General features: G+C 41.1%; 1 protein-coding gene across 1 annotated transcript in view; it reads left to right on the top strand.

Annotated features, from left to right (window-relative positions):
* The window catches only part of pik3r3b (phosphoinositide-3-kinase, regulatory subunit 3b (gamma)), a 258480-nt gene that overhangs the window by 119053 nt on the left and 121856 nt on the right, over nucleotides 1-17571 (top strand). The window contains exons 4-5 of the mRNA XM_078258300.1: nucleotides 5678-5809; nucleotides 15684-15876. Coding sequence (XP_078114426.1) covers nucleotides 5678-5809; nucleotides 15684-15876 — 325 coding nt within the window. The remainder of the gene's footprint in view (nucleotides 1-5677; nucleotides 5810-15683; nucleotides 15877-17571) is intronic.

The following is a 17571-nucleotide window of genomic DNA, read 5'->3' as shown; positions in this document are numbered from 1 at the left end:
GGTACTCGTAGGTGTACAGATCCAATTATTGGCAAATTATCAAAGATGTTTATCAATATTAAAGTTATGAATATGGTTATTAATAACTTTATCATATTATCAAAACGGGGCACCACCCTGAAACTTCAGGGGCCAATATTGAACTGTGAAATAGTCTAATTAGTGGTGTTCCCTTTAAAATACAGATCTTAACTTGGTTAATCTATCTGGTATTCTTTAAAGGAACAAAAGGAATGGTGAGTCAGAGCACAGACTGTTGTTCAACCAGCTTGTTATTACAGTAGGTACACAAATAATCACAGACAACTTCCATTTACATTATAATAGAATTTATTAACTTCAAAATCATCAATGGCCAATCAATAATCCTTCGATCAATTAAAACCAATATACCCTTTTATAAACTACAATAAAAAGCAGAAACAAAACCAACATGTGGTGAGACACTCTCTGTTTGTGAGAGAGTGAGTGTGAAAGAGGAGGGGGTGACGAGGTGTAGTCTAGCCAAAGACTACAAAAATGACTACTCCTGTGAGCTGCACAAAACTATTAAACCCCCAGAGGGCGGTAGTGGTAGGCTAGGCCCAAGATTAGCCGTTAGCTCGTTCAGGCTAATCTATGTGCTACAGACAATAGGCTAGGTGCTAGCCGGTTAGCTGCTAAAGCTAACGTGTCTGCAGTTTTGTGGCGGCTACACGTGTGGCTAGGTGGGGGTTAGCCGTGAGCTTGGGTATATGTGTGTGTGTGAGAGATTAGTGAAAGAGGAAAGAAGCATATTTAGAGAAAGAAAAACACACAAACGAGAAAAGAAAAGGCACTTTGAGTCTTGATTTTCTCGCTCTGAAAATAAACTCTTTTATGCTAACAAGGGGATGTTTACATGTTTAGCCTCTCTGGTAAGCTAACAGCTGATCTGTTGCCTACACAGGTCCACGCCGTGACTGTGTCGTCACGCCGCAGTACCGTTGGTTCGACTGACTAACTGGAGTTTTACTATCTCAGTCAGAACAGTAACCGTGAAAGGAGCTAGCAATGCAGCATTTACAGTTTACCTAAGCTACATTATTCAACACATCAAGTATCGTGATCAAATTATACATTCACAGCAAAATAATGGGACGCGGTGGTCACCCTCAGATTAATAAATCAAAACGTGCCGCAATAGCACTGTATTAATCAGATCACATTAATGGTAACACAAAATAGCAGCAATAGCAAATTACTCATTAATAAAACACACCCTGTTCTAATCTGCCCAGAACACTGTGAAGCCTATTACTTTGGGTGTGCAGTTCGTTGTTTCTGTCCATAGATTTCCACAGAAAAACAGAACAAGTCCGTGTGCTCGTCAGTGGCACAGAGAAACTTGCTGGTCCCCGGGACAGCCAGAGTCAACTTTGAAGAAACCATGTCAGATTTCCTTCTAGAGAATGTCTTGTTCTCTCTGCAGCGTTGAAACACGACGTGTGTTTCCAGGATCCAGTAGTGTTCTTCAGAACACCTAGAAATAACTCCACTTTGTCCAGAAGTGGAAGTATTTTGCACAAGCGCTGGCGCGCTCCCTGCAGCAACGGGGTTGCAGTGGAAGACAAATGAAAAAAGGTGTGTCCAAAGGTTTTATAGGCCCCATGCTGTGTTCAGGGGCCGTTAAGCGAATGGGGATTCAGAGATCTCTGTGGAGGTGTAAACTACAAGCTTGTAGTTTTTAGAGTTTTGACCACTTTGGCCAGTCCTTCGTGGTCATTCGGCCATTTTGTGATCCTTTTCCCTTGGAGTGACCTGTGGGAGTTTGGTGACAAGGCTGTGGAATATACATGTAGGCCCCTGACTTCTTTGTCTCTGAGCACATGTTGGCTGAAAACCCTTTGCTTGAAAAAGATAATGTTTAACCCACTACTGGATGGTTCCAACACCTCACAATGAGCTGCTCTACTCACACATGGGCTCAGTTGGACATTACACAGACTTTAAGACAGTCCCTCCAGAAAAACGTGATTATGCGGTCGCATAATTCAATGCATAATCGGCCAAAGTCAGCATATTTATGCGAGGGCCACATTTTTTCAAATACGCCGCACTTTCGCCGCATAAATTGCCGATGAATGAATGAATTAATGAATATATTTGTTATTGTGTCATGCACAAACAAAGTATGCCCAGCCCAAATGGGCTGACATGACACTATTATTAATAGAAAGGGACCAGATACCAGAATAGCAACATAAATTAAACAAATAAACCTTTTTCTATTTTGCCATGCTTTAGAGACAACAACAACCCCAACTTGTATACATTAAATCTAGCCACTCCATTTGGTCATCATCAGTACACCAGAACATTGCAGGAGTTTGAACAGACATTTCATGTAAGATGGGTGTTCTTAAGACAATACAAAAGTAGGTGTATGTAAGTGGTCGTATGTAAGTTCCCCTTTTACAGCAAACATCATACTCAGCCAGTGAGTGCCAACATATTATAACACCATCACCATCACAAAAACAGCATACTCAAATAAACCAATTACAATCTGCTCTTGAGGAATCAAATTGTTTTCTGCTCTAATACCCCTACACCTACCCACACGCACGCACGCGTGCACGTAGCAGGCACACACACATATACACACACACAAGAAAAGTGGATTAATATCTTTTCATGGGTCCCATGGTAACACCAATTTTGCTCCGCCTGGGTGTTGGGATGATCGAGTCCCCCAGACAAATCACTGCACGATAACACAGGCCTCAGCACTGCGATGTGAAGAGGTCACCCGTTGATATTAATGGCCTGGTGGGTTACTGGCCTGTGGTGATTGCTTAAGTTTATTCAGGCATTAGTTAGAGGGGCAAATCAATGAGGGTTAGTGCCGCTTTGACTCCAGAGGGTCAGGTGCATATGGGGCAGGGGGGATGGGATGAGGAAGATGAAAGGTATAGTTTTAGTTCATTTTTTATTTTTTTATTTACCTCGAACAATCTACATACTTTAAAAGAGAAAAAAATACAATTGTATACAAATCAATCCCATTCCATCAAAGAACCAAAAAAAGGATGAGTTCGAGAAGGAGCAGGCAGAAGCAATATCATATTATTACAGAAAAAAAACAAATAGCAATGCATACAAAAATATGCATAAAAAAATTGGAAGTTATACAATAACTTGCAATAATACAACAACATACAACTATACACTGTGTGTAATCACTGTGCGTGATCGCGCACCCGTCCCCACCCCTCCTCCACGCAGTTGCTAGTAGCCAAGGAGGACACGGAGGATTAAAAAACATGATGGACTCTTCAGAAGAGGAAATTATCTTCACTTGATTTCCTGTGTGCGAAAGTCGCCGGACGCCACAATCTTCTGAACATAGTCACACTGAGAAATCCAGAGAGAGTTGTGTGTCTTAATTAGCTTTGTAGCAACTCATTTGGCAATGGCTTGAATGTACCGGACGTTCATTAATATCCAAATGTTACGCACTAAAGCTTTAATATATTCAGGTCACCTTTCCGTAACGGTCAAGTATTGTTTCCTTGAATCATTTTTTGAACTGTATAATAATATGGCTCTGTTTGATTTCAGTGTTTAGACCATTCCACAAGGTGAAGAAGAAAAAGAAAGAGAAGGAAGGAAAAGAAAGCAAAAGAAGAGCAAGTGGAGCCGGTGTAGAATGATGAAAGATAAAACGCAAAACAGAAGAAATGTCAAGGAGGGGGCGGAAGGTTAAGAGCAGATATGGGGAAGGACAAGTGGATGTAGAGTAGAGAGGAAGGTTGAGGTGAAAGATGGAGAAAGGAAAAACGTGTGACGCCATTTGGTTTGTCCTTTGCTAATCTGCTTGAGCATGCTCACACGGACACGCAGGATTCTTTTCAGTTGTTTTGTCTACCAGTGGATAGATTTGTAAATTATCTTTGTGTTGGACAACTCAGCATCTTTATCTATGGCTGAGTGACAGTATTACTTTTTCCCAGAGACAGCTGTCTGTGAGACTTGACACACTCTGAGGAGTTAGATTACCACTGACCCAATGCAACATTTATTATTCTGATATAGAGTTTCTGGGCAAAGCTAGAGCCCCATTAGTTAACTCAACAGTAAATTTACTTTCTGAGCTAGTAAATTGTGTACAGTCACTTTGGTTGATTTAAGTCTTTGTAATGGTTGTTTACCCGTTTCCAGAGAAAATCTGATAATTCTGTACACTCCAAAAAATCTGTAAAAAAAAACCTACAATATGTACTTGTACTCCACTCCCACAAAACTACAAGGGTTCATCCTCTGAAGAGCAGGAAAGAAGCTCAATAACGCTTACGGCAATCTGTCTGAATGGGAGATCATGTATGTGGGAAGCGAAATCAAAATGATTAATATTCATCCAATTGGGATTATAAATATCCGCAGCGCTATTTTAAGAGAAGAATGGTACGTATATATTTCAGCATAACATCCGTATGATCCGATAGTCAGTAGACATTTTCTTAGTAGGGTTCCAGATCTCTTAACTAATGCCTATATATATATATATATATATATATATATATATATATATATATATATATATATATATATATATATTACAATAATTCACAAGTGAAACATGAACACAATGTCAGAAGGAATAGGCTAAATGAAGTGAAACACAATGGCAACCCATTGGGACCATGGAATTTACATTTTAAAATAACCTTGATCTGTCAAGAAGTTATTGAGATTTTCTTTTTAAAGCAAATTGTTGGACTGACTAGTGTTGCCATCTTTAAGCCAATGTACTGAATTTGGCGATGGGCCTTTTGGGCACCGTTGCCCAAAAGGCCCCTCTGGGTGTTTCCAGAGTCTGAGTCTTAATGGTGTGTTTTTACAGAACAGTAAGTCTGAATGTTCTTCACAAACCTGAAGACAAAACCAGTTACTTTAAAGGTGTCATGATGGGCTGTTTGTTGAGATATCTAAAAGTCAATGTGATGGTAATTCCTTCAGCTCTGCCGGCAGACGTGTCTTGTCCTTGATAGTCTCCAACATTCTATTCTATATCCACAACGTTCCACTTCCAGGATTGCTCCGGTGCCACTGGAAAGTCAGCCGGATGTCCTTTTTTTAGGCCAGATTTCCATTACCTTCGGCTTTCTTTCTGTTGGAATTTTAAACCCCGTTCTTTCTTTCTGAGGACTACGGTTAACTGCTCCTCAGATCTCTGCAGGGTAAATCCAGACAGCTAGCTAGACTATCTGTCCAATCTGAGTTTTCTGTTGCACGACTAAAACAACTTTCTAATTTTTCACCAAAACAAGTTCCTTACCCGAGACTATTTTGCAGAGGCGCCGTGGCTCTATCTGCGTTTAGCACCGCCCAAGACGATTGTGATTGGTTTACAGAAATGCCAATAAACCAGAGCACGTTTTTCTCCCATCCCAGAATGCTTTGTGGAATCGCCAGACCCTCCTCCGCAGCACTGTGGAGGAAGGTCTGGCAATGCGAGACTACCAACATAAATTTTTCAAAGGCTCTGTTTAAGGGCCAGCTCAACATCTGCGTCCCTGGGCTTGTCCCCTTAGTAGGCCTGTTCTCGATAGCTCATTAATGCTTAGGCCCCTGATTAGAAAAAAACATGCATATATCATATACATAATTGCTAACACTTCCCCTTTGTCCTCCTCTCTGTCATTTGTCCTTTTAGATCCGGTCTCAGTGGACCTGGACCAGTATGATGTGGTTTCTCTGACTGATGCTCTTAGAGGTTTCCTGCAGGACCTGACCGCCCCCATCATCCCCGCCACAGTCTACAGCGAGCTGGTCTACACCGCTCAAGGTATAGTGGTACACCGCAACACACACACACACACACACACACACACACACACAGTTGTGATCTGCTGTTAGCCCTGGCAACATTAAAGAGTCACTCAAATCACAAAATCATAACACTTTACTTACTGTACCTCTCGTGGTATATATACACATATGGAGGCAGATATCTTAAAACCTAGAAAAAAAGCGGAACTAATATATCAGCATGGAAGTCTTTCTTAACATGTATTTATGTATTTTATTTTGCTTTTGCAATGAAAAGTGATTATAAATAAAAATCAATCAAACCAGGAAAGGCTAAAAGTTAGAAAAGTTAGAACGATTTGGGAAGCAAAACTAACAACACAACTATGACCCGCATGAAATGTAGGATTTTGAGTCTTCCTGTAGCTAAAGGCAGCATTTTAATAGCCGGTGAGCGATGCGAGTTTAGACCTTCAGCTGCATCCTGAGTCACACACTCTCCATTCTCATGCACTGCATGCAGGGTTAAACTCTGGAGCTCAAACTGAGCGCAGGGTTTGTGGGTTTTTTTAGTTTTTTTTGCCTCTGTTATTTGGCATGAGCATCAACACTCTTCACACCTGACAGATTTCTGCCATATCTGGATGTAAAGACGACAAGGCCGTTCCATCTCGTCAGCATCAAATTTCTGCTAACCCCCTGACAGCTTCAGGGTTCAATAAAAACAAACTCCGAGCAGAAACGCAGCCGGCTGCCAATTTCTCTCTCTCTGTTCTGAATTTCTGTACAGCTGACCTGCCTGTTCACCCTTTCACCTGCAGCCCACCCAAAATATTACTCAACTAAGCTCCTCGCCATGATCTCCAACTGAAAACCCCCTCAATAATGAAAGAGATTTTCTCTTCCTCGTGGTCCTCACCCCGTTAAGTGAAGTGACAACCTTTTTATTTTACTTATTCATGGAAACATTTTAAGTCAAGATAAACCACTTTGGAAGGATGCATCAAGTGTTTTCCGCAGGTCGGCCGAGGTTAAGCCCATTGAAATTCAACTTCTTATTTAGGAAGGGGTCACCTGAGGAGCACACCGGGATTTCTTCTGTGAAATCGGAGGGTATTATACAGCAAGGATAAGTCATGCACTAATATTTAGAGGGCATTAAAAAATAAACAATTTGCTCGAGGGCCGTGTGGTGAGAATTCTTTCTGTCCTTTCCTGCTTCTTCTTGTTTCAGAGCTGCCATTTAAGTCTCAGCCTTCAGGTCTACATAACAGATGTTCTACTGCAAATATTCCTCAGTCAACATATAGCTGCACATATTCAGCAGCAACATACAAGCGTGCTTTTTCACTTGCCCTCAAGTCTGTCACCTATAGCCTGATAATAAGGCTAAATTACCATTTCATTTCCTCTCTTATTATTCATCGTATTCATTTTATACAAAGCTTAGATTGTCTCGGATGTGTTTTTCAGCTACCATTGAGCGCAAAACAAGACCTCTTGCTGAACAAATCAGAGATTAGGGCATCGAGTCAGAGATATGGAGGTGCCTTGATCGTTATATCATCTCCAAACATACAGTTAAAACAATTAATAAACTTTGTCTTAACTTTGGCTGCAACTCAGTATCTGTATTATTTATTAATACTTAGTTATTTCTGCCATTATTTGAATAATCTTTTACTATTGGAATGAAATGGTAAAAAAAATGGCCAAAGTGATGTCTCTAAATTACTTGTTTTTTTCTACCTACAGTCCAAAACCCAAATAACTTTAAGCATGCAGCATTGGCATGAGTGCATCAACAGAGTAATAATGAGAAGTCGGGTTATAATGGCTAGCCTGCACGCCTGTAAAATTACTACTCAGCTAGAAGTCAAGAAGCAGATTAATGAGCCAGTAATATTGCCAATCAGCTAAAATAACTTCAGTGCTCATCCTGAACTAACACAGTGCTTTCTTGTTCCAATTTCATTTGCCTTTATAAGTATTAGTTTGACTCAGATACACTGTACACAAATATACAAACAGTGCTGTCACCAGCAAACAGCTGCATCATTCTCAGAGAAATCTATTTTTGTAAATTCTTTTGCATACTGGATTTTGAGGGTGTGTTTTTGTGAAATATTGATATGGATGGACTCAAGTTTACCTCGTATGAAGACAGTTACTGTCTCTCCCATCTTGGTCTAATCACTGAGATTTGTCGATGTTGTAACAGTTGAAATCCCCGTCTCATTCCTTTTTAATTGTTACCTTTCCTGCGGCTGTCCTGCTCTCTGGGAGACAAGTTGTTTCCCAACACATTGTTAGAAAGTGGAGTTGGAAGGAATACTCAGATACCTTTTCAACCCCACTGACCCACCAGTGGGACATTCATTACACACACTTTTGTTAAACTGCCCCCAAAAAATACGAGCTCTTAAGATCAGATACCATGGGTGATATGTGTGTAAAAAGATTCAAAATCAATTTAAAAGCAAAAACATGGCTTCACAACGTGTTGTTTGAAGCTAAATTCAATCTAGAAATACAAGTTAATGTGCGTCACCACAGAGTCAAACTCCATTAAATCCTCAAATTAGTCCAATCGTGTTCTATTTCAGAGCAATATGTATGCCTTTTGGGGGTTTTCAGTGACATAATAATTACTTTTGTTATTGTCCTCCCATAATCTTCCTCCCATCTGTTCCTGCAACATCCTGACCACAATCACCCTTTTGTTATCATTCAATTAAGTTTTATTTACAGTGTCAAATCCTAACAGAAGTTATCTCAGGACATGTTACAGATAGAGTAGGTCTAGACCATTGTAAATAACAATGAACCAACAAGTCCCCACCAAGAGCAAGCATTTGGTGCGACAGTGGCAAGGAAAAACTTATTTTAAACAGGAAAAAACCTTGGACAGAACCAGGCTCTTGGTTGGTGGCCATCTGACGCTGCCGGTTGGGACACAGAGACACTGATACAGATCTGTAGAAATATGATTCATAATAATTAAATCAGTTGGTATGATGAACAGTGGCAATTATAGAAACACTCAAGATATAGAACTATGACTAGTACTAACAGCAGTAGCAGTGCAGGGCGAAACGACGGACCACGGCAGTGGCTGCAACCACAATCCAGATGCCACCACAATCCGAGGAAATCTGCGAGGCGAGAAAGCATTAGGACTCGGTGGGAAGAAGCTCAGTTATAGTTGGCAAAATGCATTAATGGGACAAGTTAATGGTGCCATTGTTTGCTCTAATATTTACAAAGAAAGACATGAGGATCGTGATGCCTAAGTGTCTAAACCTAATTGAAAGTAATGACTGCAGAGGAAAGATGAATTTATGGGATGTTTTGGGATTACAGGTCAGCAACATGTTTCAGTCTGAAACATGTTGCTTTTTAGGTTTCAGGTGGAAGATATACAGTATATTTTTTTTTTCAATGTTTTAATTTCCTAAATCTTGAAGTCTCAGTTCACACCTCCCTAACGCGCATTTTCTTCTGTGCTGCATTCATGCTGCGCAGCAGTTATGTTCCGTCCTCCGTCACGTGCCATACCACACCGGGAGCGTCTCAGAAGCGCAGCGTCTTGCCTGCCAGACTCGCAGATTATATTGTCTCTACAAGTGCTTTACAGAACAATCACGTGTTTAGTGTCTACCTTCCACTTCAAGCACTTCTGTAATTACACTCCATGCCTTCTCTTTTCTGGCACTGTCCTTATGAAAAGGATCTGTGATGTCTATTATGTTTTTCCATCTCCATGATGAATCTCTCTTGTTGTCCGTGGTGTTGTAGAAGAGACGTATACGATATTGGGACGGTGTCTTTTGGTAAACTGACTGGATGCTCTCGGCGTTTCACTTCCCGCCCGGCTGTCTGAATGCCCCACAACTCGCGTGAAAATAGACCTGGTGCATATCTTTAGTGGATAAAAAATTGACTTGAATGTCTGCAATTGCTCGTGGAGGCCGCTGTGCCTCTGGAACACAGCGCAGAAGCGCCCGGTGGAAAATAGGGGTTATTATTTTTCAACCTCTGTCTTTGGTCTCTGAGTCACTTATCTTAATCATTTCATCTCAGAACTTCTACACTTCTTCCCCTCTTGTAATTTTTCTTTTTTATTCATTCTTTTCGTCACCCCCTACCTCCCCCATGCCTATTTTAATGCTATTCTCTCATTCATTGGTTTAACGAGTGTTCGTTAACCTTAATGGCCTGACCGGGGTCATGGTCTGTGAGGATAGCGGCCAGCTGGCTAAGTCTGACTGACCACTGTCCATCTGGACGTCCAGAGACAGACTGTTGACTCCTTTTAAAAATGAGATTAAAGACAAACTGTCCTGTTTAATTGGACTATAAGGATCCCATCAACTCACAGTCTTATTATTCTGCAGTTTTCTATATTATTATATATTTCTATTTGGATATTTGGTTATAGTATTCAGACAAAACACATGGTTGCACTGGTTGCCTCTCAAAACCTGTAACAGAATTCTGCTTACACGATACCAAGACACTAGCAGACCTGTTATAATGTTTACCTCAGTGTTAGCATGCTAACATTTGCTAATGATTCTCCACTGGGCGCATCTGTGCTGCGTTCCGGTTCTGTTCCGTCCTCCGCCACGCGCCGTAACACACCGGGAGCGTCTCAGAAGCGGAGCGTCTCGCTGCCCAGACTCGCAGATTATATTGATTATGTTGATCCGTGACGTCTGTTATGTTTTTCAACCTCCAAGATCGTCGTCCGTGGAAATCCATTTTTGATTGAATTATCTGGATTGCTATCCTGTTTCCCTGAGCTGTTTCAGGCAGCAACTGACCTCATCCCTGGAACCATCTGATTGGATAATCTATTTAGCATCTAAATGGAATTTGTGTAATGCAATTTAATGTAGTTTATTAGGGGGACACCTTTATCCAGAGCAACTTGGAGTAAGTGCCTTTAACGTCTGCACGTACAGGAGCGAGATGGAGTATGGAGAAAATAACATTTTTTATTTAAGGAAATGGGACATGGTGCTTGTTCATATATTCCCCCCCATAATCATTCAGGCCATCGTATGAAATGTCATATGACATAACTGTAGCATACACCACCGGGTTAAGCGTTAAGCGTTGAGGTGGGGGTCTTTTTCACTTTTAGTCTTCCAGTTTGCAAACAAAACAATCAGAATTAAGAGATGAAGCAAAAATCTATGTTTTCCTTTTTTTCTGAAAAGTTCGTTTTCAAAATAGTCCACTTTTGGACGCCCGAATGGCTCAGTTGATAGAGCGGGCGCCCATATATTGAGGTTTACTCCTCGACGCAGCGGGCCCAGGTTTGACTCCGACCTGCGGCCCTTTGCTGCATGTCATTCCCCCTCTCTCTCCCCTTTCAAGTCTTCAGCTCTCCTGTAAAAAGAAAAGGCCAAAATACCCAAAAAAATAAGCTTTAAAAACATTTTGTCCACTTTTTTTCCACCACCTCGTCTCTCGGTCCTCGTCTCGACTCCCCCAACTGTCCAGTTGTCCAGTCTCCCAGAGTCCCGCGGGGCCAGATGGACAGTCCAGGTTCCCAGCCTTGACCTGTATTGACCAGCAGGGTCAATCGCAATCCATTATTGTGTGTGTGTGTGTGTGTGTGTGTGTGTGTGTGTGTGTGTGTGTGATCAGTAATGGTCAGATAGAGAGAGGTGACTTCCATAACCCCATCAGTCTGCAGCAGATTGTCATCCCTCCATCACCGCCCACCTCCCCACCCAAAACACACACACACACACACACACACCTCAAGTGTCCCTGATCTTCCTTGAGTCTTGTATGCTCCTTACATTTTATAATCATTATGATATTCATTACATCAAACCCCATTTTTTACACTATGTATGGCTGCAATTTTTCATTAATAGCCATTAAATGCCTTTCCATTCTGTTATTATGTCTCGATAAAGGAGTTTCAGTCTGCGGGGGCTTCAAACTGCAAACCTGCTTACAAGGAAAATGATGCATGGATGTACCGGACAGACAGGTGCATAAAGAATTCACATAATGTAATATTGTTGACTGACTTTGTTAGTCTTTCTAGCAGTACACCATGAATCCTCTCAGTCTACAGTTTGTTTGGCTGGATCTTTAGACATGTTAGGGTTAGGGTTATTATGAATGTGATTCTGAATGAGGCTGTCTTTCTCCTGAAACAGAACCCGTCTGTGGGAATATATGGAGCCCTTAGCGTATTCTCTCTTTCTCTCTTTCCTTCTCCAGCTATTCAATCACTCAGCTGTCAAATAAACAAAATATATTGTTAATCTGTCAGTTCTCTTAGCTCTCTGTGTTATTGGGATCGATTTAAACTCAGTTCCTGCACAGAGGGCCAAATACAGCAATACCTGACATGGTCAATCAATACATATCAGCATTCTAACATCAGGATACATACAGCTTGTACACATGCAGAACACTGCATCACATAAATCACTGTACTATATATATATTTATGTCAAGCAGCGGCCCAGTAAAGCTCTTTCCGCAAACACTGCTCCTGCTTGTCGAGACAGCCCAACCACTTTTGACCAGTTTCTGTTCGCTACAAGTCAAGGTCCACTTCTTTATCCACTAAAAAAGACCCTTTTCCATGTTTTGGAAGTTTCAACCTTGTATGACATTTGCATAGCACAAGTAGCCGTGTGCATTTTACTTTTGACTTTTTATTTTTGGTTCACTTTAGCTTATATGTGATTCACACATTTAGTTGTTCGGTTCAGTTTTGAACAATTGATTCAGTCATTCTTCTATTTAAACCTTAATTATAGTTCATCTTTACGGCCTGTGTCATGCCTTTGCAATGATTAAATAAAGTACATGATTCTGTAGTTGTTGTAAAGTCGTTTACAAGTAAGAGGTTATTATTTGCAGCTGTTCATGTTTCATCTCGATCAGGCTAAAGTCAGATTTATGCTCCTGTTGAGGCTCCACGCAGAGCTTTCGCCGTAGCCTACGTAAGTGGCCTAGTTTATACGTATTCGTTGGTGTGTGTGTGTCGATCTCTTTAAGAGAATAGCAGGGCCGGCGTGTGTGTGTGTGTTTGTGTGTGTGTGGTAGAGTGAGTGAGAGAGTGACGGTGATTATCTTCAGAGCGAGTAGTGACTCTATAGTGAGAGAAACAAAGTGTCTCTCCTGTTCTTCTTTCTGACCACGGTGGGAAATGTGTAGCAGGAAAAGTTAACCCTCTCCTTGATTTCATGTTGTTTATGGAGAAGGAGAACCAGGAAATGAGTCGGGGGGGGGGAAATGCAACGCTACCAAGCCATGGCCGAGCGACGTGTAGTTAAATTTTTTGAGAGGTGCACGTCAGGCTACAGCGTAGGGTCCGGCGTAGGTTTGTGTCTCCACGTACCTAAGTATGTAGCCACAGCGTAGAATTTATGCAGAAGTACAAATCAGACTTAAGTCTAATGCATCTGCATTATGCAACGGATAATAATCCTTTCAATAAGAAAATACCTTTTTAAAATGGGACATACAAACAGGCAATCATGGACACGCATCTTTAGGAGACTAGCGGCAGGTCCTGAGTGTGTTGATTCAAATGGGAAAAGTCAAGGTGAACACAGATTATGAGTGATTATTTCGCCCCGTAGTCACTAAAGTAGATATTGGAGCCATTTTTCACAAGCCACATATAAAATTAATTTTGTTTGAGACCTGTTTCTGTCTTAGGACCAAACTCTCGCGAGATCTGGCAACACAGAGAAGCTAACATCAGCTAACGTTCGTGAACGCCCTAACAAAACTTTCAAACGAGGCTGCGCCCCTTTAGGAGACAGGAAGTGTATACTGTGTCACACCATTGGCGCTGCTATCTTTAGTAGAGAGGATCTTTGATGTTTCCAAATAAATTAGACTTTTACTATAAAAAAAAATAAAATAAAAAAAACTGGATCTAGAGAGTTGTAGTCTGTGAGCAGACAGCAGTTTCAGAAAAAAAATGGCTGATAAGTTTTGGTGTTCAGTGGCAGATCTGAGCTCTCCCACTGAGTCTCCCCCATCATAAAACCAGCAGGCTCAGGCACAAGTGTTCACTACTTGTTTCGCAGCTTGTTTGGCGTGGTAAAGTGCCTGTGGTGAGAGCACTGCTCAATACGTCTGGTCCTCTTCAAACACGACCCATTGTCTGCACCCCCGGCTAATACAAGAAAAGGACTTGTATTATCCCAGGCCTCGCCGCCTCCCGCTGGCTCAGTTTTAACAAGCATCCCTATACGAAGCCCCTGAGATTTTACCCATGGTGTGTCAGGCTTGCTGGCTAGCAGCTGGCTGTTGGACTGGGTCTCAAATTCAAATCACTGATATCCTGCCAAGGCCATACATCTCCTCAAAGTCAGCGAGCAGTTGGCTGTATGCTCGGATGGATATTGATGGAGCACAGCAGAGGACGTCTGCTCTGTGTTCAACATGTATAAGTGAAGTGGTATAGTGTTTCCTAAACTGATAGATGTTTATGCATGCGGGCGGCATCCAGGGTGTTCACTAAGCACTATGAGACACAGATGCATGTACTTTCATCTTACCTCGTTTGATCGCATAATAGACACACCAAGGTTTTTTTTAACTTCTGTAAAACGTTCAACAATTGATCCGAACATAATTTAATGTTTGAACCAGTAGAGAAAACCTAAAAATACACCTTCCATCAGCTCCAAAGCTGATGCCAAGCTGCAAAGAGTAATCGATTAATTGATTAGTTGTCAAATATTGAATTAATCAGCAACTATTTTGACAATCGATTAACTGGATTTGAGTCAACTTCTCCGATTGCTGCTTGTTAAATGTTAATATTTTCTAGGGAAACTGTTAACCTAAAAATACACCTTTCAACAGCTCCCAAGCTGATGACAACTACTGTAGAGCTGCAATGATTAATCGTTTAGTTGTGAACTATGGAATTAATCGGCAACTGTTTTGATAATTGATTAATCGGTTTGAAATTCTCAGATTGCAGTTTATTAAATGTGAATATGTTCTAGTTTCTTCTCTCCTCTGTGACCAAAATTACAGATTACTTAGAGGTGAATTAGTGCTGTCCTGTTAACCATGAATTCTTGTCTTTTATCTCGTAAGAATATTTGTATAGGCTAGTTCTCACGAAGAGGATAGTATTTTCTTTGGTCGGTTAGAAAATAAAATCTCAGCATGTGGAAAAACATACACTATACAGCCAAAAGAAAATGGTGATAAAATACTTGTGTGTACTTTTATTCTGCACCCACAATATGTTGTGTCAGTTTTATTGGTCGAAATGATTGGACATTCAAAGGCTGTAAAAAGAATATTTGATGAAACATCAATTCACCTGGTTTAATGCTTTAAAGCAGGGATCTTCAACAGGGGGTCCGGGACCCCTAGGGGGTCCTCAGAGTCAATGCAGGGTAGCCACCAAATTATTGTAAATTTTTTTAAAGTCTCAACACATACATATTATTAGCAAATATAAATCCCCACTGTTTACTGGCCTATAGGTAAGATAGTCACGAAAGCCATCTACAGATTACAGTTTTTTAAGATTATTTTTTGGGCATCTTAGGCATTTATTTGTATAGGACAGCTGCGTCGAGGAGTAAACCTCTATATATATGGGCGCCTGCGCTACCAGGTGAGCTACCCAGGCACCCCCACATGCATTTTTATCATGCCAACAATTATTAGGCTATTTTAATAGCTTAGGATTCTATGATTAAAAGGTATGTATAAAGGCTTTAGGCCGCCCTACATGTTATTGTACACCCAGTTTAATATGCAACTTCATTTTATACAACATATCTAGTAGGGGGACTCTGCTCCCTTTTAGTTAAGGGATCATTGGCTTAACAAAACGATGAAGACCCCTGCTCCAAAGAAACCACTCTGGTGTTGCTTTTGTCTTGCAGAGAGTCAGAGTGTGGAGGACTGCGGGGAGAGGCTGAAGAGGATCCTGGAGTCTCCCAGCATCCCTCAGGCCAACCACCAGCTCCTGGTCCATCTTAGCAGACACCTGGCCCGGGTCAACCTGCAGAGCCAGGCCGACCCCCGGCCGCTGGGACAGGCCTTCGCCGAGGCCGTCTTCAAGCACTCTCCTCTCAGGTACACAGGCTTCATCCTTCATTCACTGCCCAGTGTGTAGGCCGGTTACACACTGGATGCGTCACGCGAGCGTGTCAGCTGCGTGGTGTGTCCGTTTATATTTCGGCTCCCACGTTAACAGGTTAGAGCTTATACACTGCCTGCGTGACACTCGCGTCTCAGGCGCGTCTGGAGCTTAGCGCCACCCAAGACCGGTCAGAGCGTTTTTGTTTTTTTTCTCCTATCCCAGAATATACTGTATCTGTGATGTAGCCAGACCTTACTCCACAGCCCTGTGGAAATATCTCTGGCAATGTGAGACTATTTACACATTAACTGATTGCATTTTGTCAACTTGCTTGTTCAGTTATTTATGCACATATAATTTAGCTTCATACCACAGAAGATGCATGAAATCCTCTGCCGGAACAGCTAAGACAAAGTTCAACAATTGAATTTTAGTCTGTGCTCAAGGTGTATCAAACTGCTGGTGACCATAGCAACAGCACCAAAGCTTCAGCCTCCATTAGTAGTTAACTGACTGATAAAACAGTACAGACGTTTCATTTGTACAGACTCTCTGTACAAATGAAATGGACCAGAGTCTGGTAGGACCAGGCTAGTATCTGGTCCGTTGCTGTAAAGAATTGTGTCTTGTAAGCCCATTTGGGCTGGGCATACCTGTTTTTAAGCATGACACAATAATAAAATTATTCATTGATTAATTTTCAGATGTTCATATAAAGAAAGCAATGCAACCCAGGAGGAAATATTACTTCACCTTGCAGCGTTTTTTGCCTCCACGCCATACAACATTTTCTTTTATGAGGACTTTATGTTGTGTGTCATTGCTCACTTAATGGCTTTTTCATTTGCTTTTTTATCTATTTAAATTCAAGTTAGGTGTATATGTATGGTTGTTAATCACAGTATCAGTCTCTGAGGGACAGAAGAGGTAATCCCCCTTTCTTTTAACTGCTGGTGGTGGAAGTAATACTAATAATAATACCTGTATTTGTATAGCACCTTTAAAAACAATAGTTTACAAAGTGCTTTGACAGATGAAACCAAAGCACGTACAAATCAAGACACATAGGCCTTTAGGTCATTGTAATAGTGAAAACAGAAGATGGGGCAGCTTTAAAGGACAGAAAATAAATGTACACTAAGAAGTCACTGATTCAGCAAGCCTTATATTCTCGGTCAGGTCATTCCCAAACAGAGTTGTCCCTAATGGAGAAGGCACAGTTTCTAGCCTTGACTATGGAACGGTTGGAAGGGTCCCCGCCAAGGATCTAAAGCTCAAACAGGCTTGTATGGGGTTAGCATTTCTAGGATCTTGTATCACTGTAACTTCCTGTTTTAATTCTAAATGTTCCTCATTATTGAAACACAAAAGTATCTCAGATAATGTACCGACAAAATGGGTTTGTTATGTTATGGCTGCCAGTTTAAACCAAATCAGCCTTGTTTTTGAGAATTTATGCTTGGTATGGCAGTTGGCTCTAAACACTGCGACTTTGTGACTTTATTTCCAGAACCCATATTATATAATATATATGTATATATAGCTACAGGGTTGGGGAGTTCCGAGTTACGGAATAAGAGTAATGGGATTTGGTTTTTAAAATACAAAATCAGCAACTGTATTCCATTACAGTTTAAACTGTTGGTATTCTGAATACAGTTACTTCTTCTGAATTTTTTTTTTTATTT

Source organism: Sander vitreus, chromosome 9, assembly GCF_031162955.1.
Source record: "Sander vitreus isolate 19-12246 chromosome 9, sanVit1, whole genome shotgun sequence".
Classification (NCBI taxonomy): Eukaryota; Metazoa; Chordata; class Actinopteri; order Perciformes; family Percidae; genus Sander; species Sander vitreus.
Note: the sequence above shows the minus strand (reverse complement) of the source record. Positions and strands in the feature narration are given on the sequence as shown.